At 38.7% G+C, this 26,920-nt stretch overlaps 1 protein-coding gene across 4 annotated transcripts in view; it reads left to right on the top strand.

Moving 5' to 3' along the window:
* Syt14 (synaptotagmin 14) overlaps window positions 1–26,920 on the top strand; it is a 137,574-nt gene that overhangs the window by 87,735 nt on the left and 22,919 nt on the right. For all 4 annotated transcript variants that reach the window (XM_076941640.1, XM_076941641.1, XM_076941639.1 and 1 more), the window contains 2 exons: window positions 5,370–5,641; window positions 10,269–10,718. In XM_076941640.1, the coding sequence (XP_076797755.1) occupies window positions 5,370–5,641; window positions 10,269–10,718 (722 nt within the window). The remainder of the gene's footprint in view (window positions 1–5,369; window positions 5,642–10,268; window positions 10,719–26,920) is intronic.

Raw genomic sequence — 26,920 nt, 5'->3', positions numbered from 1 at the left:
TATAGACTTACTCCACTCTCCTCTCAGACATCAAGGCATATGTGTCCTGCTCTGAACGCTATTCAAAGCTAGCAGCTTCTTAGTTTCCTTTATGACTATCCCAGGGTTGTATGTTCAAATATGTAATAGTCCACTTTCAAAATGGAGGGTAACATGAAACTTGTGTATCCTCTGAAAACACAGACAAAGTTCAGCAAATCCTCTTTAACTTTGGAAGGAATACTTCATTGCATCTCTCTGACTTTGTGAACTCTCCTGGCAAGCACATTGGTTCATAAGCTTTGTTACTGAGTTCTGCCAAACACAGGTGTTTAAGACACACCACCCCTTGGCTCTTTGCTCCTCATTTCTGCTTCTTTGCTGTCATATGCAGAGTTGAGTGTGAGGTGTCATCATTCAGAATCTCCGTGGAATGCAGGGTGGCATGGAGCAAGAACATCCTTTCTGAAGCAGGACAGTAGAGGTGTTTCTGGTGTTGCCAAGTGGAACAGCCTATTAATTCTTGTTATCCCTGTGTTGTTGTGGAAGAGAAGCACTTGCTAGCCAGAGCAGCATCTCAAATGCCAGGGCTGTTTTAATGTTCTCAAGAAGGAGCTTCCATCTGGAGTGGCAACTGCAGTTGAAATCGTCTTCTAATTAAGGTTATGATAATCTGCCATGGTTCTTCTTTCCATTTTTATTTTAATTTTTTGCAATGCTTTTCAAATCTATCAGTTTTTGCAGTGGCAAAACTAGTGAAAGCATTTACTAAACATGTAATTCTCAAGTCTGTGTTCCTTTTTTGAGATGCCTTGCTGAAGAAAGGAAGCTATGCTTGTTTGTAACTAACTGATCCTGAATAAGCATAGCCACTGCTGAGAAATGTGAAGTTTGGAGTCCATAGTTGTTGAAAGAACACATGAACTCTGTGATTGAAAAAATAACACCAACATAATTTCTTACATTTGTTTTTAGACACTTGATGCTTTCTGGTGTTATTAATTATGTGATTGATTTACTAATCTCTACGCTGAGACCATGTTGGACTTAATTCAGTGTAACAAGTCCTTCTTTCCTGCTCTCTCTCTCTCTCTCTCTCTCTCTCTCTCTCTCTCTCTCTCTCTTTAATGTTATGATAGTTACCTGAAATTACTGGCAATTCTATTTCTTTCCTTTCGTTTTCTACCATCTTGATCTGCCTTATTGCACTGGCTAGAAAGGACCCCTGATGTGTTGTTGAATAGAAGTACTGATAACAGATACTCTTGTGTTGTTCCTGAGCTCAGAGGTAAAGCCTTCAACCCTTCACCATCAAATATGACATTTGTTGTAGGACTTACCTGTAGGTGAGAGAGGGAATTTCTTAATTTCTCAGATTTTATAATGAATGGGTAATGAATTTTACCAAGTACTTTTTAAAAATTACAGTTAATATAGTATTTTTTACTGTTAATATTTTTGTGTAATAAATTTGAATGGTAAATTTTTGAATGTTAAATTCACTTAGAACACAGCATTCCTATGAAGTTAACCAAGTTGGTTTGATACAGTGCTGCCTGTGGGACTCTGGAATTGCAGTGCATATATTCTGAAAGTTTTTATATCTACCTTTACAAGATGGTTTAGCTAACACTTTCTTTGAGAGGTTTTTTTTTTTTTAAGTCTTGGTGTCACATTATGCTGATGTAATAAAATAATTTAGGCAATCATCTATCTTTAATGTTATCTGGAATATATTGTGTGCAAGATTGGTAGGGTTTTGTCTTCCTTCAAAGGTTAGTTCACTGGGGAAGCTGTCTGAGCCTACAGTTTCTATTGGAGCTTTTAAAAATGAGATGTTTTGTTATTATTTTGTTGGGGGGGGTTGTTGTTAGTATTAGATCATGTGATTTTCTTGGTGTTTCTGGGCCTATTTTAAGTCACTGGTTAGTTATTTTGTGACAGCATTCTGCTTTCTGAGGTGTGTTTCTAATGTTTCCTCAGGTGATACACAACCTTACCTAATAGTCATTAATGCAGGTGCTACTATCCTCTTTACTGTAAACTTTGAGGCCATATACTCATCTTCTTCCTCAAAGGTCCTCTGACCACTCACTTGTATCTGTGTGGACTCACAGTCTCCTCTTTCCTTTGATGAGACAATACTTCCTTACTGTAGCTGTTTGCTTAGAAACCCCATTGTTCCTGGGCTCTGGCTGAAGGCAGCTGTCTGTTGTTCTTTTGTGTGTCCTTGCCACTCACTCTTTGAATGTGTTCAACATCCACAGCCTTCCTACACTCATCTTGTACTTTCCCCATCTGTAAGCTGTGTACTTGTACACAGCTCTAGAATTGGCCATTGCTTTGGGTGCTTCCAGTTGTTTGTAATATTGAATATATATATATAAGATTCAACCTCTGGGCACTGGGCTCATTGCTGCTAGGGTAATGACATTCTCAAATCTCATTGGGAATGAGCCTTAGAATGTTTATTGCATGGCTGTGTGATAAGCATGAACACACAGGTACCTCTGTACTGTGTTAATTGAGTACATGCCTTGATTAGTGTTTCTGTTGCTGTGATAAAATACCATGACTAAAAGCAGCTGGTGGGGGGGGGGGGTATTTCATCTTACAACTGCATGATGTAATCCATAATCCCGAGAAGTCAGCTCAGGAACTCAAGCAGGGCAGGAACTGGACACGGGAAGTGATGTGGAAGATGTGGACTACTACTTCCTGGCTTGCTCACCCTGCTTCTTTATAGCACCAGGACCACCAGTGCAGGAGTGGTACCACTGTGAGCTGCTCCCCTTCCACATCAGTACTTAACTGAGAGAATGCTCAACAGGCTTGCCCACAGACCAGTCTAATTGGGATATTTTTCTCAATTAATGCTTCCTCTTCCAAGATGGCTCTAGCTTGTGTCAAGTTGACATAAGCTAACCAACACAGTAACTATATTTATCTCTTTAGTTAATTTTAAGTCATCAGAGTTGGCTCTAGCTTTCTTCCCTTTCCATATTCTCACTCCTTTATTTAACAGTAAAAGACCCCGGCTACATTAACCTGGGAGTATCTGTTCTTTGATCATCGGGCCACACACAGGCTTTTTCCTCTAGCTTCCTGTATCTGTTTGGTTTACCTCCCACTTACAGATGGCACTCAACAGGAACTTCAGTGAGTGCTCACCACCTACCCTACAGATGCTAATCTCCTTCTGCAATTCAGCACCATGGTCAGGGCTCTTCCTTAGCTCAGCTGCCTTGTCTGCATCACTGTCCCGGGCAAGGTGTTCACATTCCCCTTGCTCATGTGAATTTCCGTAAGACTTGAAAAATCCTGGCCTCTTTCATTCCTAACATTAATAACTTACATTACAGTTCTCCTTTTCTAACTACTCTGCTCTGGCAATGTATCAACTTTATTTCTGTTTTTAATGAACTATGTTTTCATTTGCTAATGTTTTCTAATCTCTACATTTTTTAAAATTTATTTTTCTGCTTTTATTTTATACTCTCTACTTTCAGTTTAATTTACCGTTTTTGTTTTATTTTCTTGAAGTTCCCACACATTCTAGTAAATGTGCTTAAACCTGCAAAATTCTTGACTATGTCAGTGGGTATATAGGTATTATCTAATTTAACTCATTGGCAGATTAAGTGTGATATTTAGAAGATAAGAAAGTATTGATTAATGAGTTAAACTGTGTCAATTGAGGTTGTATTTGTAGCTATATATAGAAAAGGAAGCTATGGTGTTTACTTTTGTGTTTTTAATTTGTCAATTTATCTTCCTTGGTCTTCAAAGGTTGTGGTAATGTTTTTGATACTCAGAATCTCCTGAATGTCTTTTCTTTTTTTTTAATCGTTGTTTTTTGTTTGTTTGTTTTTTATTTTGTTTCTCCTCAGAGCTCTCTCTCAAGCTGGTCACTTTCCAGTCACAATGTGGCTTCTGAGCCTCATGCAGGATAAAGGAGGAGATGCTGATTGAGTGTCCCTTCTCTTATCAGGAAAACCAAAGCAATTCAGGCACCCAGGCTGAAACCTTCTGCTTGAGCCCATTAGCAAATGTAGCTGGAGCACTGCTGGGAGCACAAGGCTCCCTGTGTGGGTTGTGCCATGCAGCAGGGCAAAGCCACTGGGCTCATGCTGTCTTGGCTGCCACCTGATTGGGGTAACTAGTGGGTCCTCTCTAGTTTGGCTTTAACTGCATTGTTTTGATGACATTTTAAATGAGTATACTAGCCTCAGTAAGTAATATTCTTTATTTAAAATTGGGACTTTTGATCAACTATGTAAATTTATGGTGAAGGCATTAATATTTTTTATTTGAATGAGGACCTTGGTATTTTTTACATGGGGGCTTTAATTTTTATGTCAATATTAAGGAAGAACTATATTGAGTATTTGAACTGATCTCTATAGCAGTTTTATTTAAACTACCTTTTGTAGGAGCATTGCTTAGCTTTAATATTCAACACTGAATTCTGGATCTATCTACATAACTTTATCTACTTAAATTGTAAACTGAGATTAGTATAGCTATAGCCATATACAGTTCCCTAGTTCTCTTATCTCATTTGTGTGTGTTAGTGGCAATATGTGCATATACCATAGCATCTAGACTTAATATATTTTGGAGTGTTCAATAACCATTATTTTGAAGGTAGATAAGAATTAAGAGGGATTAATTTCTTAGAAAGAAAATGGAAAAATGGTTATGTTTTAAAAACTATGTTTATTAGATCATAAAATGTATAATATATGTCAATCCCTTATCTATTTTCATAGATATGTCTAGTCTTAAATGAAGATGGAGGCAGATTATTAAAGCAAAAAAATTAAAAGACAAACCAATTGAGGGAGAAAATGTGGCTTCATATCACTCCTGGAAGTGGTGATTCATGCTGTGGACCAGGATGAGTGGAGCATTCATAAAGACTTAGGCAGATACTGAACACAGCTTATTTACAGTTTTAAAACCAAGTACATGTGGAAAAATGCTAAGCTGAATTTTTCCCCATAACTGAGAAAGTCATGGAGTTCATTTGTTTTACCCACCATGCTTTTATGGCCCCTTAAGAGGCTATCAATTACAAGGGAACTCATGAATTCCACATAGTATTGGGAATGCTTGGGGAGAGAGACTCAGTCAACAGACAGTTCTGATCAGGTTTCTTTCTAATGTTCATAACAATATATGGCTTTTATTTTTACCGATCTCATTAGGTGAGAGGAGAGTGAAAACCTAGGTGGTTTTATTTCTGTTCCTGGACTAAGGAAAGAGAAAACTCATTTAGGAATTTTAACTGTTTTTGCTATTGAGTATTTACTTCACATTTTAAAGTTGTTTACAGTTACGGGACTGAAACTGATTGGAAACAATGACCACACTCTTGTCCTTGTCAGGAAACTGCATTCAGAGAATGAGGAGGACACCTCCATTGGATGAGCTGCAGCCGCCACCCTACCAAGATGATAGTGGTTCTCCTCACCTTTCATGCACACCTTCAGAAATCGGGGATGCCAAGTGTGAGATTTCCCACTGCAGCAACAGCCCACGGTGTTCTTTCAACAAGTGCCCCAGTGAAGGAAGCACAGGGCACGAAGCTGAGAGCTATCACAATAAAGGATATGAAGATGACGTCCCTAGCGACAGCACAGCAGTCCTTAGCCCTGAAGTAAGCAAAAGCGCCACGGTTCCCAGCAAGATCTCTGAGGTTGAAAGCCTGTGCTTTCCCTCCATGGTGCCAGTCTTATGGTATCTCATCCCTTATAGCTTCTCATCCCTTATCTAACAGACTTAAGATGCTTTTGCAGCCTGTATTCTACATCCTTCCCTAGAGATGGGTGGCCAAGGTTCACTGTTGTTTCTTAAATATTTTATGTAGAACATTTTGGACTTATTTTCCTGTTTGTTCAAGTTGGGATTTCATGATTTTTATTTTGAACATGCCTTTCAAATTAATCTTACTGTAGATTACAAAGGGAATAAATACTGGTTAGCTTTACTGGTGAAATTTCATATTTCCTAATTTTAGTTTTGCTGGCTGTTTTTGTTTCTTTTCTGGAATGAAGAATGTAAAAGTGGCAACAAAATAATTGTAATTTCAAAAGACTCTTTGTAATCCAAAAAGAATTTGTCTTATTCTTAGTATGAAGACTAAGGTAAACCAAAGCTTCAAATGTAGAAATTCTCTGTAGGATTTGCTGTCTTTGACAAGTTTTACATTTTGCAAGCTTAAACAGCTTTCACCCCAGCCAACATTATCACAATGATGTGGTCTGTGCTGGTAATTTTGCATCTGCAAAAAATAATGAAGGTAGTTTTCTAATACACAATGATCAAACTCTAGACAGAACTTCTTCAGTTTGGGGATTTCTCCAAAAATTTCAAAAACACTTTAAAGTTTCTAATATCTTTAGAATTGACATATAGTATCTGATGTAGAGAAAGTGAAGTTGTTAAGCTTTTTGGGCCACGGTACCATCAGTTTCCTTGAGTGCTATTATTAAATACAGTGACTCTGCATTATAACTGTGACCACAATAGTGTCTGACTGGTCATCTTATTCGCTCATCTCTTCTTCAGGAGAGAAACAGGCAGCTGTGTTTCAACTAGGTCCCTGTGAGTACAGAAAAGGAGCTAGTAATAGCTACTTTACTCTGTGCAGTTTTGTTAACCTGAGCTGTTGTTTGAAGATTTCTTTGTAGTGCCACCCAGACACACTACCAGACAAGCTGTCCCAGAGGCCTCAATCAGCAGAGAAAAATGTGCAAATGACAACCAGCTGCCTAAGTGTGTGCACTCTGTGTGTGTGTTTTCATCTACTTCAGAGTGTGGTGTGTACAGGCCTTTAGGTCTGCCTCTGTCCGGTTCATCAGCACTTCTGTTATCACCTGCTAGCAAGAACCAACATTGAGATTTGAAAAGGGCATCCACAGATGGCAACAAACAGCTATTTATGGGACATAAAGGGGCAAATATAGCCGCCCACCACTGAAATTTGCTAGTTTTAGAAACTTCCTATCTGGAAAGCAGGATTCCCACCCCCCAGCCCCTCTATTTCATAAGTAGAACCAATGGATGATGAAGCCTTGGCCCACAGTCAACATAGCATAGGCTTTCCGTCTCTTTGTGGGGCCAATGCTCACCTTCTCTATCACATATTCTTTGTAGTCTGTTGGACCCTACAATCCAAACTGGGAAGACACGCTCCCACAGAAACACTCACGGGCAGGGGGTTCAATACAAAGAACAAGAGGTTTATTGATTCCAGTGCACTGGGGTTCCCCTGCATGCAGGCTAGAGGAACCCCGAGCTAAAGCTAAGAGCAGTTTTTATACAGTTTTCACAGGGTTTATGAGAGCAATCTTACAGTCACCTCTTAGACAATGTTAACCACAAAGGCTTACCTCAAATGGCCGCTCCCACACTCAGTTTCTTGGCAACTCATATTTACACATTATCCTATGACAATGAGTGTTAGCTGAGTCTATCTTATCATAGCTCCTGTTTACCCAGGTTTATTGAGCTAAGGGCCCAGCTTGCTGATAACCTTTTAACTCCCTTATCTTGGGCCCTTCCTGGAATGTGTGTAAGTCTTTGGAATGCGCTTCTCTCAGAGCCCAGAGAAGCTCATTCCAAAGACTTACACACATTCCAGGCTGTTTAGGCTGAGGCCTGAGATTCCTTCAGGTCCATGAATCTTTGGCATATCTCATAGTTTGTTACCTTAGTACTGCTCCCTTATCTGTAGGTGAACATAGCTGTGTGTGTGTGTGTGTGTGTGTGTGTGTGTGTGTGTGTGTGTGTGTGTGTGTATTTCAGAAGCTATGGCCTTGCTATGTTAACACTTTTCAGTGTTTTCCACTCCTATCTTTTATAGCACCATCAAATACATTCATATATACATCATCATGTATACATCAAGTATACATTGGGTCAATGTTTATATGTGAAATTTTGATAGCCTAGGCTACTATAAAATGTTTATGTTTTCCAAGTTTATTTCATATCTCTGTAATATTAACTATCATTCATCAAAGAATTCTTATAACAAGTTGATTAGCTAGCTCCATTGAAGGCTTCCTGCAACTAGTGCAACTCCAATACTTTGAAAGTAAAAGATTATTTTCTTAGTGCCTCTATGAAGAATGGGAATAGTAACTTTAGTATATAAAGGTTCCACCTGTATTTATAAGAACTGTTAGAATGTGTCAGAAACAAAATCCAGAAATAGCTGTTTAGGAGCTTATAAACAGTTTTGTTTTCTAAAAATCTTTGTTGTCATGAGGCTACTTTTAAAATACCAAATTGAAATAACAAATACATTGATAATCTATAAGTAACAATTATGAAATGAGTTTGTATCTCTAGCACCCACTTACAGCTGTGTGCCTGCAACCCTGCTGTTGAGGGCAGAGAAAGTGAGCTTGCTGAGGCTTACTAGCTGACCAGCTGATAAAACATAACAAGCTCCTGGCTCAGTAGAGACCTCCCTCAGAGACAAAGTAGAGACAGGACATCTAACATACTCTTCTACCTCTGTATATGAGTGAACGTATCCCCAAATACATGTGCATACACCAAACACATACAACATAAAACAAACATCCACAGCATATAGCAAACACATAGCCTATGGCAAACACATACAACATATACCAAACACATATAGCATATACATACAAGACAATTTAAAGAATGTCTTTTATAAAAGTTTGTTGTTTTCCATATATAATACCAAGGACTGTATAAAACTTACAGTGTCAGAGACTCCAGTCTTTTTGCTGTTTGTGGCTTAAAGAAGAGCTTTTTGAGAAAAAGAAAAGGAAGAAGAGGAGGAAAAAGAAAAGAAAGAGCAGACGGGCCTTTTGCCTCAAGCTAGCTAGCAAAGTACTTAGCACATAGGGCTTAGCATATAGTGCTGAGTTGACTGAAAAACACAGAAGCTTGTTTCTCTTTCATTCACATTCTAGTTAAACAATGCTTTGCATAATGACCTCATTCAGGGCCCAGCTCCTTATGTAAATCCAGCATTCCCTAGAGCACTGTCCTTGTCCTTTTGGATGAAACTGACCCCACACACTACCTGTGTGCCCACTTGTGGAAAGACAATGGGAGGCAAGCACTTCCACTCAAGGTTGAGCTAAGTGTTTCCCATAGGAGCTTAGGAGCTCTGTGTGCCTCCATCTGCTGAACTGTACAATAAGCATATTCAAGAGAGGCTCTGGATGGTGGTATGCTCTCTGAGTGGCACTAAATCTAAGGTTAGGAAGCTTTGGGACATTCTGTCGAGAGTCCAAATTTTTTGTTTGTTTGTTTTGGTTTTGGTTTTTTTTTTCTTTTTTTATTAGATATTTTATTTACACTTCAGATGCCATCCCCTTTCCCCATTTTCCCCCCCTTAGAAAATCCCTATCCCATGCCCCCTTTTTCTTTTTGCACATATACATTTTTTAAAAAATGTTAATCATAGGCTTTATGAGAGTCCAAATTTTAAAATGAAAATCATTTATATTTTATTAAGTACTTGAAGGGTCATAGTGTGTACCTTACAGGTCAGAAACCTGGTTTAAGATCATCAGTAACTAAGAGTCCCCAGATATCTCAGGTGGTTAGACTATCAGGAATTTGAGACAGTTACTGGTGAAATAGTCTTAGTATCTGACCATGTCATAATTACATGTTTAGTTTTAGCCTTTCTTCAGTTTTTGAAATGTGTATTTCGACATGTCATTGGTAATTAATGTGAGAAAAATACAATTGTTTTGTATTCTAATTGGAACCTGAGATAAACGTGACCTGTGATGTGAAGAGTGACTGTGTGGATGAGCACTGTCTTTAGCCCTTTGCACTTCTAGTCAGGTTTCCCATTGCCACTGATTTTAACATCTTGCTGTGTATATTCTACTTTAGCTGAAGGCATCTTAGACATCCCTGAAGTTGAGCCATATTTTTCTATAGCACTGAACTTTGCTTTTCTCTGTAGACTCCTCCTTCAGGAGCAAAGACTATGACATTAATATGCACATTAAACTCTAATTTATACAGACACATATCCAATTTTCTCAAAAAAAGTGATAGTGAATATTACATTCAAAAGATGTCTTCATTGTGAAGTATCTTACCACTTACTCCACCCTGTAAGGTAACTTTTGCCTGTAATTGACTGATTTATGCTTTCCTCATGATAGTAAATGAAAATTATTTTTATGTCATGCTCTAAAAGAAATTGGCATTTTGTGCATACTAAATAAAGTAATAAGGTTAAAACTAAAAGCATTTAAATTTACTTTTCTCAGGACATGTCAGCTCAAGGATCCTCCTCACGGCTTCCTAAACCTTTTGATCCAGAGCCAGAAGCTAAATATGGCACATTGGATGTGACTTTCGACTATGACTCTGAAAGACAGAAGCTTCTGGTAACAGTGACAGCTGTCACAGACATTCCAACATATAACAGGACAGGTGGCAACTCGTGGCAGGTACACCTTGTTCTTCTACCTATAAAAAAACAGAGAGCCAAAACCAGCATCCAGAGAGGACCATGCCCCGTCTTCACAGAAACATTCAAATTTAACCACGTTGAATCCGAGATGATTGGAAACTATGCAGTTAGGTTTAGACTATATGGTGTCCATCGCATGAAGAAAGAAAAGATTGTGGGGGAAAAGATTTTTTATTTAACAAAGTTGAACCTTCAAGGGAAAATGTCGTTACCAGTGATACTGGAACCTTCGTACAGTCCTTCTGTGAGTATCTCGTGAGTGTCCTGGATACAGGTTCTGTTCAAGGCACGGGAGAAGCCTATAACCAGCCCCACTGCTTCCACAGCGTATCATTTGCATAGTAGCCAGACGCGCTTACCTAAGGCCTTCTGTTCTGTGGAAGGTGCCCTTCAAGACAACTCTGTGTTTTCTTTTCTCCTTCTAAGCTCTCATGCAGGTCTTGTGCATTATATGGTTGGTTGTACATTGTCCAGATTCACTACAGAAGTTACTCTTTTCCTTACAGGTTAAGCTAGAGGACGCAGGAGGAGCTTTCTAACCACTTTTATAAAGTGTGTACTGCTGCACAAAACCAAATGATTTTTCTAGACCTTCCACAGAATTATTTTAAAAGTAAAAAGAGAAAACGTCCTTGTTACACTTTGCATCCTTTTTGAGAAAAGACTAAAGTGTTTCTCAGTGAAAAAATTATGACCTCAAGCCTTTTAATTTCTTCCATATTATAATTACACATTATCTCTATATTTTTAACAAAATTTCCACGAGGTATTGCAGATTTCAGGAGAGTAATGGCTGTGTTGTTTATTTAAACCAGGGAGATGCGTTATGTCACTAAGTTATTTCAGTATGAGAAAATCTGTGACTTGGGTAAGTGTAAATTATGACTTACATTTCTTTCTGTGTCATATTGGATAAGAAACATTTTATAATGTAAATATGCAGATTTTAGAATACATTTGAATTTCAAGTTAGAGACCTGATATTTCACAGTTGTTTCTAAGCTTTGACTGCATGAGCCTAAGCCCTGGGCTGTAGCCCACTTAGTTATACCAGGCAGTGTCTAAACCTGCAGGCTTCCATTCATGGAGCAGCCATGTGACTTTAAGCAGGATCTTTATAAGGAAAACACAGCGGTGGGTATACTAAGTCTTTTGGGGTTCAGCTTTAGTGATAGAATTAACAAGTTCTATCAATTTAAATTTTTCAGAATAAGAAATTTTGGGGAAATACTTTTTAAAACATTTCTATTGTTGAGGATTTCATACATGTATACTATAAAATATGATCATATTTCCCTAAATTCTCTCCTTGTCTCCCTCAGCATATCCCCACCCCAACTGCATCTTTTTTATATCCCACTAAGTCCAATTAGTGCTGCCTGTATGTGCAGAGATGTGGGGCTATCCACTGGAGCATGGGACTCCTACCAGTGACCACATCCTCAAATAAAGAGTGATTCTTCCTCTCTCTGTCCCAGAAACTATCGACTACCAATAGCTCCTCAGTAAGGGGTGAGGCTTGGAGCTTGATGATCTACCCCATCTATGCCAGAATTGTGTCTGGTTTGATCTTGTACGGGTATGACAGCTACTGTGAGTGTGTGAATGCAGAGTCACACTGTGCAGGAGGAATGCTTCACAGCACTCTTCCCATCCTTTAGATCTTATGGTGCTTCTGCCTTCTCTTCAGTGATGCGCCCTAAGCCTTGAAGAAAGGACACTGATACAGATCCTGTTTGGATCTGAGCACTCAAGACTTTCATTCTCAGCACCCTGTCCATTTGTGCTTCCCCTTAACTACTGCCCGCTGATAAAAGAAGCTTCTGTAGCTACGGTTGAGAGCACCAAGGGTCTTTGTCCCTCCACCCCCACCCCAGACCTGAGATTTTGTCCAGGATTACAGTATAAAATTCCAGACATGAAATTCCTTCTTGTGGAGTAGGCCTCAAATCCAACCAGAAAGTGATTATTTACCCCATGTCTTGGTCATTGTTACTGTGAAGAAACACCATTACCAACACAACTCTTACAAGAGAAAGCATTTGATTGAGGCTTGCTACAGTTTCAGAGAGCTACTCTGTTATCATCATCATGGGGAGCATGGCGGCACACGGGCAGACATAGTGCTGGAAAAGTAGCTGAAAGTTCTATATCCTGTTCCTCAGGGAGCAGATACAGAAAGAGAGTGGGCCTGTCATGGGCTTTTGAAGCCTCAAATCCCATCCCTAGTTACATACTTCCTCCAGCAAGGCCACACCCACTAATCCTCAAGCAGTGCCATTCCACAGTGGCAAAGCAGTGAAATATATGGCCCTATGGGAACCATTCTTATTCAGACCTTCATGTCACTATTGTATCAGTGGGCATATCATGCCTGCAAGGTTCAAATTGCAACATATATGATCCAGTGCTGGGAAGACCATTGAATGCACAGACTACTCCATCCTCCATCCTCCATTGTCCTCCTCCTCCTCCTCCTACTCCTCCTGCTGTTGCCATTCCCACTTAGTCTTTTAGCCCCAGTGCCCCTTCTTCTTTTACCTCACATGCATCAATCCCTTTAGATATTATTATCATTATTATCATTATTATTATTATTATTATTATTATTATTATTATTATTATTATTATTATTTTTACTGTGATAGTAGGTTTCCATGCGGGTTTGCATATATTTTGGGAGGTTCCACCCCCTCTCTCTCCTGGTTTCCCCTAGACTTCCACACCCTTCCCTGCTGAAACCTTTCCACCTGCAGTATTCTGCCTCTCTACTTTTGTATTACTTATAATCTACTGTCCCCCTCTCTTAAAGCACCCCACAGGCTCCTTTCTAGTTTCCTGCTTCCACTTGCACTCTTGGGTTAAACACACAAAACAATAGATGTGAAGTTGAACCCATATTTGAGGGAGAGCACCCAGTGTTTACCTTCTCAGCTTGGGCGACCTCACTTAGTATAGTTCTTTCCCAGTTCTACTCATTTATCTGCATATTTAATAATTTCATTTTTCTTTACAGTTGAGTTGTACTCCACTGTGTTAATGCTATTTTAAATGAGAATGCTTTATAAGAGGGAAAAAAAGGAACACTCAATGTTTTAAGGAGTATGTTTTTATAAAGTGAAATATTTTGCTCTTATTATTCCAGTTTTAATTTTTTTTCACTATCGTGTCTGGGTGAGTAGTAGTTTTCCATGGAGAATAGGTTTCTATACAATAATAGCTGAGCTTAACTGAAAGAGAAAGGCTGGCATCAAAAAGTATGTTTTGTATTACTTTGAGGACATCATCTGTTCCCAGTTCCATATTAATTGTATTTGCCAGAGAGCAGTGGTTCTCAGCCTGTGAGTTGCAACCCCCTTGTCAATTGATGATCCTTTCACAGGGGTCACATATTGGATATCTTGCATATCAGACATTTACATTACAGTTTATAACATTAGCAAAATTACAGTTATAAAGTATTAGCAAAATGATTTTATGAGTAGGGGCCACCACGACATGAGGAGCTGTATTAAAGGGTCACAGCATTAGGAAGATTGAGAACACAGCCATAGACAACACTACAGTTTTATCTGTTAGTCAAACTAAGTGGTTCCTACATTGCATGTGTTAGTCTTTAGTTGTGGATTGTGTGATTTTTTTGCCAGGCAGTACAGTAGGTGCCTAGGGGCTACTTACAAGGAAGAGAAAGTGCCAGGTAAGTAGCTTCTAAAACATGCTGTTTAAGCCTACAGAAAGCTGTCTGTCTTCTGCTCTTAGAAACTGTCCCCTAGGTACCAATGTGCCTGACATACATTGTAACCGTGTCTCATTATTGTTTAGCCTTGCTTTACCCTCCACATCCTTCCAGAATCTGAGAACTCGGCATACTAAAGTTTCGAGGCTTCTTTATAATACTATTATACTGAATGTAAAAATGTAATCTCAGTAGAATTCATGTATTTTCTGTATGTGCCATAGTACTAATGTTCTCTTTGCTTAACTTTTAATATATGCTGAATGGGAAATTCTTATTATCATAGTTTACTTGAGAGAGCTTCTCTTTGATTCTGTAAGACATGTTTATGAGGTATGTTCACGGGAAAAAGATTACTTCCATACTTAGTCATTCATCCTGGGAGCTTCTTAGTGATTGCTTATTGTTATTATTGTGAGGGTATTAACTTTTCATCAAGGAAGTTTTAATCCAAAACCCAAAATTACAAATTACTTTTAAAATATTTTTAAAATTTGCAGTTCATTTCATAGATAATAACAGAATTCACATATAATATTTAGTTTCATGGATAGTTTTTCAGAAACTTACTGAGTGAGGACACACAAAAATGACTTTTTGAGGACTCTGATGGTCTTTGCTATTGGTGAGATTAACACCGCACTGAAATGTGGCTGTAGCTTGAGTGTACCTTATTGACCAGTGCACATAGGAAAAGTGCCGGAAGTTCAGAGACATGAGCTCCACCTCAGTCAGCCATGTAAATTCTAAAATATTTTGAGCATCAAGTTTCTGATGACCATAAAAGGATTTAGACCAGTGACCTGTAGGTTGTATTTTTCTCTGATATTCTGATTCTACTAACAGTGAAAAAAGTTAGGTAAGAACAGAAAAGGGATAAACTGTTTTACATTTGTGTATTTAGTTGTATTTGTGTGAGTGGGTAGGTGAGGTGGATGTGTGTGCTGCAGTGGATGTGTGGTGGTCAGAGGATGGTTTCAGGATCTGATTCCCTACTTTCACCACGTGTGTCCTGGGGATCACACTCAGGTCGTCAGCCTGGGTGGAAAGTGAGCCAGAAACAGGGTGAAGCTTAAGTGCTTACACTATCATCTTTTTTTGCAGTGGACTTAGACTGTTCTCTAGCCTCCCATTGCTTTCAACTTTCTAGAGTCTGAGGGAGCCCACCTCCTTACAACATTCTCCAAACACTTTCCCAAGGTCATTGTGTTTGGAGAAAGGCATTGAGTTCTAGATTTACTTTTTGCGTTTTTGAGACAGGGTTTTCCTTTGTAGCCCCAGCTGTCCTGAAACTCACTCTGTAGACCAGGCTGGCCTCGAACTCAGAAATCTGCCTGCCTCTGCCTCCCAAGTGCTGCTAGATTTACTTTTGATGTAGGTAGCAAAACAAATGAGGGTTAGAAGAGTGTCAGACTTCCCATATTAAAACCAGGGCTTTGTTTTATATGTATAGTCCTCCTGAAAGTCCTCAGCACCACTCTTTATTGGATCTGTTCAAGTTCTGTTGCAGTGACAGTGCCTGAGAAAACAACTGAAGAACTTACTTTGAATAATGGTTGCAGAGATTTCAACACAGTCAGCTGACTCCATCGTTTGGGCCTGGGTATAAGGCAAGAGCATGCTGCAGAGTGCTCACCTCATGGCTACCAGCATGAAGAAGAACAAGTTCGGGAAACATTATTCTAGTGCCCACCCCTCCAATGACCTACTTCCTTCAGTTAGACCCTGCTTTCTTTTTACCACCTTCCAGTAAAGCCATCATAAAAATTCATCAAGGAGTTGATCCATTCATTAGCTCAGAATCCTCATGATCCAGTTCCTTGCCCAAAGCCAATGCCTATGAAGGACACTGCATATTCAAAGCATTGATCCTCATTTTGAAGATGGCAAAGTAGACTTGAGCACAATATGACTCTCACAAAGTCAAGTCACATTAGATTGTTTGGCAGTGGGTAGATCTTCCTACCTCTTTCTAGTTTGTTTCCTACTCTTAGGAAAAGGCACATGTCTGAGATTCCCTAGAGTTCTAGATGCTAATTGGCTTCTACAGCCAAAGACATTTGTGCATGGTTGGCAAGGGAAAAGTGAGGTGGGTGCCATCTTCTACTGCTTCAGCCAGCAAGTCCAAGGAAAGGTGTCTTCCTACTGTCTGCATCCTTAGCTAGTCTTGAGCGGGAGCAAGGGTGATAACTGAGCTAGTGAATGCCCAGCTCATTGTGGCACCTGCTGAGAAGCAGGGTACCCTGTGGCTGTTTCTCCTTGTTTTGGAGCCATTCCTGCAGGAGCCATCTAGAGCTGGCCCTTCCACTTCTTCAACAATGTTGTAAGCTCCTGGTTCCTCCATTAAATATTTCTTTATAAAATACCTAAATGAGTTGTTCCCATCACTAAATCCTTTCTGACATGTTTTCACAGGTCAAAATGGCGGCATCTTGGGCAGTTTATGCTGTACTAAGACCCTGTCAGTCAAAACTGGGATTTGATTGTAGTAGGTTTCTTCTTAAAAACATTTCTGAAAACTACAGTAGTAAGAAAAGATTGAAAAGGGAAAATTCTTTAATTTTCTTTAACCTGAATATTATTCCATATACTGGATACAATTTTAAGTATGACCATATTCACTTATTTCTTATCTGAGATGATGCTGTGGTCTCAGCTTACCCAGAGGGGTCCACACAGCACCTGTCCTGACAGTCTGTCTTCAGCATTTATGCATTGTCATTATATCTATTAAATTTGTCCCAAAGGGGATTTGGGTTATCAAGGAATATTAATGGAAACAACTAAAGTGTATGAACCTGTCTTCTCTCTTAATTACTTTGTTTTTAGTAGTCAAAAAAATGTTCAGAATCCCTAATATCCAAGATCATGAGTAGAATTTATAAACACATGAATGAAATTATAGAAAAGATGTGATGATATCTCTCATTTTTAGGAAACTCCCTCAGTATGAGGGGACACTATTCATGAAGAACCAGAGGTTATAAGGAATGACTATTTGCATCTGTTCAAATCTCAATTACCAATTTTAAGTAAATACCAATCAGCAAGGAATACCCTAATTTAAGGGAAGATCCAAAGAGCAGGCTTTTCTTCAGAAATAGTTAAAAATGTCACACAGAACTTCTTCCTCTTTCTGCTGCTCTTCCTCCCCTGCTGCGTTGAAACTCCTGTCTCACTAGGCTTCAGGCCCTGTATAGAACAGGAACAATGATATTAATTCAGACCCAGGAGCTGGGTCATAGGTAAAGGTGGAGGTGGGGTCACCTCCCAGATAATGTTTGGTGGGCATTGGGAAAGTGAATTTAAGATAACAACAATAAAAAGAGTAACACTTGGGAGCCCAGAAGACACCAGCCACTGCATGGTGTGGTATTTATTTAAATCTGTTGAATTTACACACCAGTTTTGTTGGGGCCTGAATAACTGTCTTTTTGACACCATGGTTCTAAAGCCTAGATAGCTGTGGTTAGTTGTTCCACAGAATCTGCCTTTTCTCATGTCTTTGTTTTTCACTGTTATTTCCTGGGTATCCAGAACTAAAATGTGTCATTGCCAAGTTCTAAAATATCGGTTGTGTTTGATCATAATATTTAACATGAAACAAACGATATCATTGTGAAAACTCCAAAGATTCACTAATGGAGTAAAGTATCTTTCCAGAATTACCTACTGAAATTACAACCAATTAAACTATTAAAAATCACCTTTACTAAAAATAATTTTACCTAAAATACTTGTAGTGAAATTCTCTCTTAAATATTTGAGATGGGTATGAATAGAAAACAGTTATATGTACTTAAAAAAAGTTAACTGTTTCATTACCTTTAGCAATTATATGTTTTAGTTCAATAGCCCTGCTACATTTTAGATTTAACTTTAAATACTAAAATTATGGCCTTGGCTAGAAGCTGAGTGTATTTTGAAAAGAAAAATAACGTTTTAAGAGGGGTTGGTATCATTATGGCAATGAGAAATTTTTTTTAACCAGTGGTCAGTAGATTGGGTTTTTGTTTGATTTGGTTTATTTAAACAGAATCTATTGTGGCACCAAAGGGATGAGAACTAAATTTTCAGAAACTGACAAATAATTTCTTTTATTTCATGATTTTTTATATTAACAAATATTTGGGGAAATAAACCAAATAGCCTATGATGTGTGCTCAAGCATGTGTTTCTAGCACAGCCCCATTTGTCTGTCCTGGAGCTTGCACTGTGAAGTGACATGGAGTGAGAAGATAGTGTTAACAGATTTGTACAGAATAGCACTTTGTGAAATAAAAAGCACTACTGCCTCTATAGCTCGTTGCTTTGCATTTTCTTGCACTTCTTTTAGTGCTCTATGAAGACATGTTTAAAACTACATCTTATGAAGTAGCTGAGGGAACTGGAGTATTCCCTGTGAAGCTTCTTCATTAAGCTTCTCAGAAATATCCTTCCATATTCACAGTTAAATGAATATATAAATCATATTTTGGCATTTTGTTTGTTAGAAGCTTATAATATAACATCCAAAATTTGAATCAAAATAATTTTAAAAAAATCTGTTTGTGGCTGTCTTGGCTAGAGTTTCTATAATAAAATACCATGACCAAAAGCAACTTGTGGAGGAAAGAGTTTATCTTACACTTTCATGTAACAGTCTATAATGAAGGGAAGTCAGGGCAGGAGCTCAGGGCAAGAATCTGGAGTCGGGAACAGATGAGGAGGCCATGGAGGAATGCTGCTCATTGACTTGCTCCTCCTGGCTTGTTATGAAGGAGACAAGGGAAGGCCTCTTCACTCCCAGAGTCCCTTTCAACAAGGTTAAGCAGCACATGAGTTTATTAATCTAATGTTTACTATACTCCCCTTTTGAGATAGCCTTGACTAAAATAATGTCTTTCATACTCTTTTAACAATTGTCAGACTTTATTTTTCTTTCAGCCTTCCACCTTCTATCCTCTTTCTGTATCCAATTGCCTTGCTTGACTAGTCCTCTAGTACAGTGCTGAATGTAAGTACTAAGAGAAGATGCCCCTGCTTGTTCCCATTCGTAGAGGGGCAGCATTCACTCTGCTAAGACAGAATTTTTAGCTGTGAGGTATTCATACATGTCCATTACTAGTTGAGGAAGCTCCCTTCGGTTCCTCATTTGCTATTGTTATAGCATTTTGTGATAAGCATTGTCTGTATCTATTGAGATGATAGCTTTTATCCCTTTTATCCCTTGTTCCATTATTGTGGTATATTACATTTGCTGAGTGTTTGTGTGAGGGAGTATTATGTAAGTGCAAGTGTGTGTGTGTGTGTGTGTGTGTGTGTGTGTGTGTGTGTGTGCCAAGCATGTAGATAACTGGCGTTGGTACTCAAGTGATACCCAGTGTTTGAAAGTTCGCTGTATGGGCCAAGCTAGCTGGACTTCATGCTAACAGGAAGTTGCCTATCTCTACCCCTGAGCTTACTATCACTAGGATCTTAGACTCATATTACCATGACCAGCTTTCCATGTGAATTCTGGAGATCAAAATGAGATCATAACATTTGCAAAGCAAATGCTTTACCAACTGAGCCATCTCCCAGCCTATTGCTATTTTCCATTTGTTAACATCACCTTACATTCCTGAATAAATCCTATTTTGTTATGACTGTTTACTAGGTTTTTTAAAGATATTTGTGGTACTCATAAAAGATACATGTGTTTATTATGTTTTGGTTCTGATGCCTTTGCCATGCTCTGGTAATTTACTCTCAAGGAATAAACTAGAAAATATTTTCTCTTGTGTTTTGTTTTTTGTTTTTAAGTTTTTCAGTATACACTGATATGTTAGTGCAGCTGTAACCAAAGACCAAAAAACAGGCAGCTTACATCAGTCACTTTTTTCTTTCCAGATGTTTGAAATTGTTGGTAGGTGGTGGTTCCATCAGAAGTCAGATATCAGTGATTACACCCATGGTGACACTGGCCTATAAATGTGTCACTCCAGTCTGTATTGTATCTTCAGATGGCACTGTCCCTGTATATCTCTGGGTCTGTGTTCTCTTCCAGCAAGAGTGGCAGTCATATTGAATCAGGGATCTAACTTCCCTAACATTGACCTCCTTTTGAAACACATCTTCACAAGTCTGCAAAGACCTTATTTTCACACCAGCTATAGCAGATGTAGGATTTGAACATTTCATTGTAGAAAATACATATACTCTATAATGGATAGAGCTTAACAGTAAAGCTATCTGAAACAGGGTTGACTTACTGGGAAGTTTGATTGCCTCTGGTGTGGCTTAGTAATTCAATTTCTTACTCATCTTCTCAGATTTTCATTTCCTTTTAAGACATTTTGAAGCTTATGTATTTATAGGAATTTCTGCAATTTATCCAAGTTGTCTGATTCATTAAATTTCAGGTAGTAGTCCTTTACTAACTTTTTTTCTTAAGGTCACAGTTATGCTCCTTTTTCATGTCAGAGTTGAGTAGTTGCACTGCTTGCTGTCTCTTACTTCCTTGGCCACGCCAGTTAGATGTTTTTCAGTTTTTCTTGGTCTTCTCAAAGAATCAATTTTTATTTTGTTGGATTTTTCTCTGTGTTCTTAGAAAACCTTTGCCCACCCCCCATCTTTGTTTAAGCTCCTGTTTTATTGCTTTGGGCTTAGTGTGCTCATTTTCTAGTTTTGTTTCATGTTGTTAGAGAGTTTTGATGATTTGAGAACTAACAAATGAATATAAACTTCTGAACTGGTCTTTGCTGCATCTCATATGGCATGTTTTGTTTTCATTTGTCTCAAAAGACTAATTTATTTTTAATTTTGCATTTGAATCTTTAATTACTTACAAATATGCTATTTAATTTACATGCTTTTATATTTCTTAAGTTTCCTTCTGTTAATGATTTCTAATTTAATTTAACTGTTTCAGAAATTTTAACTGATATTAAATTAAGAGGCTGGCAAGCCAAGGACGGGTAAGATTCTACACAGAGCCTTACCAACCCAAGACAGAAGTGCATTGCTTTTGATAATGTATATTCCATGATGGGTAAGGAAGGCATTCTTGTCAGAAAGACCTAAGACAGGCTCAGTCTTGTTAATGAAATAAAAAAGGGGGAGAGGCAGAGAGCCTTTGGGGATGCTTGGCAAGAATCTGACATGGGCCAATGACAAGGAAGTAGGCTTCAGGCATGAATCTGACATTAGACTAGAACAAAGAAGTAATTTCAGACAGGAATCTAAAGTTTAGACTAGAACAAGGAAGTAGTCTTCAAACATGAAAATGACTTTGGGCTAGGACAGGGAAGTAGGCTCAGATACTTTGGTCATCTTGATAAGCCCTTAGAAACAGTGATCATGGGAGTGTTCATGGAATTTTGTTTATTGCCTTGCTTGTTCTTTGACTATTTCTGTTTATTGTCTTGCTTGTTCCTTGACTATTTGCATCTATTGTATTGCCAGTTCCTCAACCTAGAGCTGGCCTTAATATTTGTATGTAATTAAAATAGGAATGTTAAATTGTAAGTAAAATTAAAATATTTTTAAAATAAAAAAGGAGGAGGGGTGGGATAGCGTGTTCTAGGGAGGGGAAATGGGGAAAGGGAGTGATATCTGAAATGTAAGTAAATAAAATATCCAATACAAAAAACCTGAAAAAAAATTTACAAAAAATATAATTTTTAACTGAGACCTATTATTTTTGGCCTAACCAGGTGTCTTTTCTCATTACTCACAGAAAATGTCCCATAAGCACTTGGGGAAAAGCTTCTGTGTTCTGCAGATAGCTGTTACACAGATGGGCACACAGTGCTCAAGTCTTCTCATGCCTTCTTGTTCTTCCTGTATGAAAAAGGGAGCATGGTTGACTTTAACTGTTGCTGAAGAATTGAGTCTGTGTTTTCTCAGTTTTGTCAGTTGTTGCTTTTATTTTTGGGCTACATTGTTGGGTGACATTTTTACCATTATAAGTTGTTAGTCTTTGTCTCATATTAAATTTTCTTAGAATATATTTGGGCTGATACTGGCTTAGCCACTCTACCTCTCTTTTTGTTTATTCTTGCATGATATGTCTTTTTTTCCCCAGTTTTTATGGTCACCTCGTTGGTGTCTTTAAATCTAACAGAGAACTCCTGTAGCTGTAATATTATTGTGACATGTTGTCTGACACATATTCTGCCAGTCCTTGACTTTTGGTTGGGATGTTTAGTCCATCCACAATTAACGTGATTACTGGTGACAAAGTCCCATATTACCTTTTATTTATTTGTTTGTTCGTTTCTTACTCCTTGTTTCTCTGCCTCTCCATTACAGTTCTATTTTGTGTTAGGTATTTTCTAATATGCTGCTTTATTTACCTTTCTACTACTCTGTTTTTCAAGTTATATTCTTAGCGAGTTTTCTGGGAATTATAATTAACATCTTAATTTAAAATACTCTAATTCAAGTGCGCACCAACCTAATTTCAGTAGTATGTAAAATTTGCTTAGTGTGTGCCTCATCGATTTTCCTTCTCCATTTTTGCTGTTATTATCATACAAATTACATCTGTATATAGTAGAAGTTTATTAACAAATATTTAGACTTATTGCTTTATTCAGTGTCTTTTAAATTAGATAGTAAAAAGTTATATATTGGTTTCGCATTCCTGCCTGAACAAATTATGTAAAACATAAAATTTCTTACCTTGTAAACTTGAATGACATTAGTCCAAACTTGTCACCCAGGAGTAGATTTCTTCTGGGAATTGCAAGAAAGGATCTTGCTTTTTTTGTTGTTGTTTGTTTGTTTTGTTTTCTGTTCTGCTTTTTGACTCATGCTCCCTTTTTTCATCTTCCAAGCCAACAGCAATGGGATTTTGACCTCACTCTGATTGCCTCTGTCTCCTGGCTTCTTCTTACAAAAGGGAGGGAGGAAGAAAGGTACTGAACTGACCTACTCTAATGGTCAAGAGCACTCTCCCTTTGAAGGGTCTCTCATCAGGTCAAAGTTGTTTTTCCATATAAGGTAACATGTACAGGTTCTAAGGCTTTGAAGCCTTCAGGCCTGTCCCTGTAACATAGTGACTCCCAACAGGGCCACATGTCCTAAACCTTCCCAAACAGTTCCACCAACAGAGGGCCAAGCATTCAAATATATTAGCCTGTGGAGTTTATTCTCACTCAAACCGTCACATTTCACTCCCTGGCTCCTAGTAAGCTCACGGGCATATGATAATATAAAATGCATTCAGTTCAACTTCAAAAGGTCCCATAGTTTTTCATAGTCTCAACACAATATAAAAGTCTCAATAAGCCAGGCGGTGGTGGTGGCGGTGCACGCCTTTAATCCCAGCACTTGGGAGGCAGAGGCAGGCGGATTTCTGAGTTTGAGGCCAGCCTGGTCTACAGAGTGAGTTCCAGGACAGCCAGGACTACACAGAGAAACCCTGTCTCGAAAAACCAAAAAAACAAAACAAAACAAAACAAAACAAAAAAGAATGGTGGAGGGCTTTGAAGCTTCTAAGCCTACCCCTGTGACAGCTCCTCCCACAACACCACACCTCCTAATCCTTCCCAAACAGTTCCACCAACTGTGGACTAAGTATTCAAATAGATGAGCCAATGAGGCAGTTGTCATTCAAACCATCACAGATGTGATTCATCAGATTGGAATGTTTCAGTCATTATTTTTTGAAATGTCTTCTGTACCTTCTGTTCCTTCCTCCCAGAATTCTGATATGTTTGATGACGTTTCTCCCAGGCCTCTGAGGCTTTCTTCTCTTTCTGGTTGATTTTCCTCACTCTAAGGCTAGGAATTCTCAATTTCCCTAACCATCAAATTCAGTGCTGTTCATCTCTCTATTGAATTTCTCATCTCAGTTTCCAAATCCAGAGTTTTCATTTGGCTTTTTTTTCCCCCCTTACAGTCGTTTACATCTCTTTATAAATGTTCTCTGTGTGCTGAAGTATACTTCTCATCTTTAGCAATAGTTTCCATTAGCAATTGGAACGTAATTAAAAAAGGTCCTGGAGAGATGGTTCAGAGATTAAAAGCTTGAGCTGTGCTTGTAGAGAATCCAAGTTCAGTTCCTAGCATCTCGGTTGCTAACAATCCCCTGTTCCTAAAGTTCCAGAGGATCCTGTACCCTCTTTTGGCCTATGTGGTTACTGCATTCATGTACACAAACCACCATACATGCACATATTTTTTAAAAATTTTTTTACAAAAGAAAAATAGAATGTTGATGACAGTCTTCTTCCTAAGCCCACTTCTGGCCTTCCATGGTTTTTGCTGCAATTGTGCTGTTTTGTTTTTATATCTTATAAACTTTTCTTGTTTAAAAAATAGTGGAAATTTAAGTGTTATAAAAGACTACATCTATAAATCAGCCCCATCTCCCATGTTGTTTTTTCCTCATTATTGTTGCTTTTTGCTTGAAGATATATTAATTCTGTAAGGTCTATTATTTATCATGTGCAGAGTTGCTGGACTCTAGTTACATTGGTAGTCAGTTGCTATTCCCTTAAAAGCCTTGAATCATTAATTCTCCCAGCATTTGATGAGGCTGCCTGTGTTGTGATCTACCTTCCTACGTCCAGTTTATAACTGCCTTGTCTTTCACTTCCTGCACAGAGCATCAGGGTCAGATGGAGTTGAGGATTAGGACCTTTCTAGGTCTTTTCTGGGCACGTGCACAGCCTTGCCTGTGTACATAGACCCTCTGGATTTTTAAGAAGGCATTGAAGCTTTTAGGGCTTGTTAAATTATCTCATTTCACAGATTTTCCTCTCATTCTCTTGAGCCTTCTATTAGCTTCAGTTGGAACTACTCCCTCAGTAGCTACAGCATTTAGTAGTTCCAGGAATTATAACCAGCCCTTTTCCTGTTGTGATCACAAAACTCAAGGCAAGTAAGATGGAGTCTAACTAAGCCTTGTGCATAGAACCTTCCTGGGAGCTGGGAGCCAAGTCTGGACAGTTCTCTGAAAGGCTGCTGGTCATTCCACCCTATCCCTCCCTATCACTGTTTTCCTGGCTTGGGGGGCTTTCTGCTTTTTGAAGATGGTGACCTAGGGGACTAAAATTTAAATTCTATGAATCTTATTGTCCTTATGGTAATGAGTTATTTTCCTTGTGAACACACTTCTCAGACTGCTAGGTTTTGGTTGTCTCTGATGGCTGAAAAGGTTATTTTACCAGCTTTTTTCTGATGCTTGTGATGCTTGTGTAGAACAGAGTACTTCGAGAAGCACTTCCTTACCATTCTGTGTGAAGAGTTTGAGTAGAGGTGTCACCATCAAGGCCAGTGTTGTAAAGTCTGGTGTCCTCACTTTGGCATGGGGATGAGTAAGTGGAGTCAGCAGTGATGTGAACCCCAGTCATCTGGTTAGGGAAGATCCAAAAAGATCAGATGCTTCCTAACTCCCACTCCACCTTCTTCACACATACCAAGCAAGATGCATAGTATGATATGCAAGGAGCATAGAGTGGGGCAAAGACAGCTATGGTGCCAATATGTTATGGAAATAACACCATCTGTTGCCTCATATAGTCTTATAACTGGGCAAGATGGTAACAAGGATTTCCACTTTATGATAGCAAGCAGCTAGAATCTCAGAAGGCAAGTGCTCTCAGTGGAAGGACTCCATAATATGTAGAGTTTCTCTTAAGTTCTCACTAGGTTAAACCTGCTAAAGATTTTGTGATGCTTGTGTTTGCTTGTTGTGATATTGTTACAGAGGCCTCAAACACACACTCCTCCTGCCTCAGCCTCCCAGATGCTAGGATTGCAGGTATGTGTCACCACACCTGGCTTTAAGATATTTTCTAGACCCTATCCACCATCTTGGGGCATGTGTACTTCTGCTGAGAACAGGACTTCTAAAGTGTGTGTATGCCTGGAAGGCTGTGGTGCTCAGTGGAACCAAAGAAAGCACAAGGCTGTTCTTAAAATTTAAAGTTTCTGCTAGAAATGAAACCCAGTTCTACATGGGAAAGAGGTGCTGATGTAGATAAAGAACACAGCATCACAATGACCACTAGTGGGAAATCAGGCAGAGCTACGTGGTCTGGGGAAATGATCTGGGCCTTGAGAGAATTCACACCAAATTCTGAAGCAATGTTTCTATAACAGGCCATTGAGCACAGAATCTGTGTGATGCTATATTCCTCGTGGGTTTAACTAATGAAAAGTAAATAAATTGTGCTGTTTTCTTTTTTCTTTTTTTCTCTTTCTTTTTCTTTTCTTTTTTTCTTTTTGTTTGTTTGTTTGTTTGAGATAGGTTTTTCCGTGTAGCATTCATTGGCTGTCCTTGAATTTGCTTTGTAGACCAGACTGGCCTCCAACTCACAGAGAGTCTGCCTCTACCTCCCAAGTGCTGGAATTAATGGCTTGTGCCACCACCACCTAGTGTGTTTGTTTTTCAAAAGTGATTCCTAGAGGAAAATTTCCGAGACTCTATTGGGTCAGTTGTGTGAGACTGAAAGAGGATGCCCAAGAGCTACTGCGTGGAAAACACTATTGTAACACTTTGAAACACCCAAGATACGACTGTTCTTCTAATCTAGGGAGCTCAAGATCCAGGTGCTGCCAATTCAGTGGAAGAATTGAGAACTGATCAGTGTAGAGTTGGGCCTAGGGATGGTTGAGCTTTCCAGCAGGTGTCAGCATTACTTTAAACAGCAACTTTAGGCTTCTGTGGAAGAGGATGGTTAGATTACTCCTTTGTTCTCACCATCCTGGGGTTTGCATCCACTATCTTGGAATAT

The sequence above is a fragment of the Arvicanthis niloticus genome, chromosome 10, assembly GCF_011762505.2.
Source record: "Arvicanthis niloticus isolate mArvNil1 chromosome 10, mArvNil1.pat.X, whole genome shotgun sequence".
NCBI lineage: Eukaryota > Metazoa > Chordata > Mammalia > Rodentia > Muridae > Arvicanthis > Arvicanthis niloticus.
The sequence above is the reverse complement of the archived record's forward strand: the minus strand, read 5'-3'. Positions and strand labels throughout refer to the sequence as shown.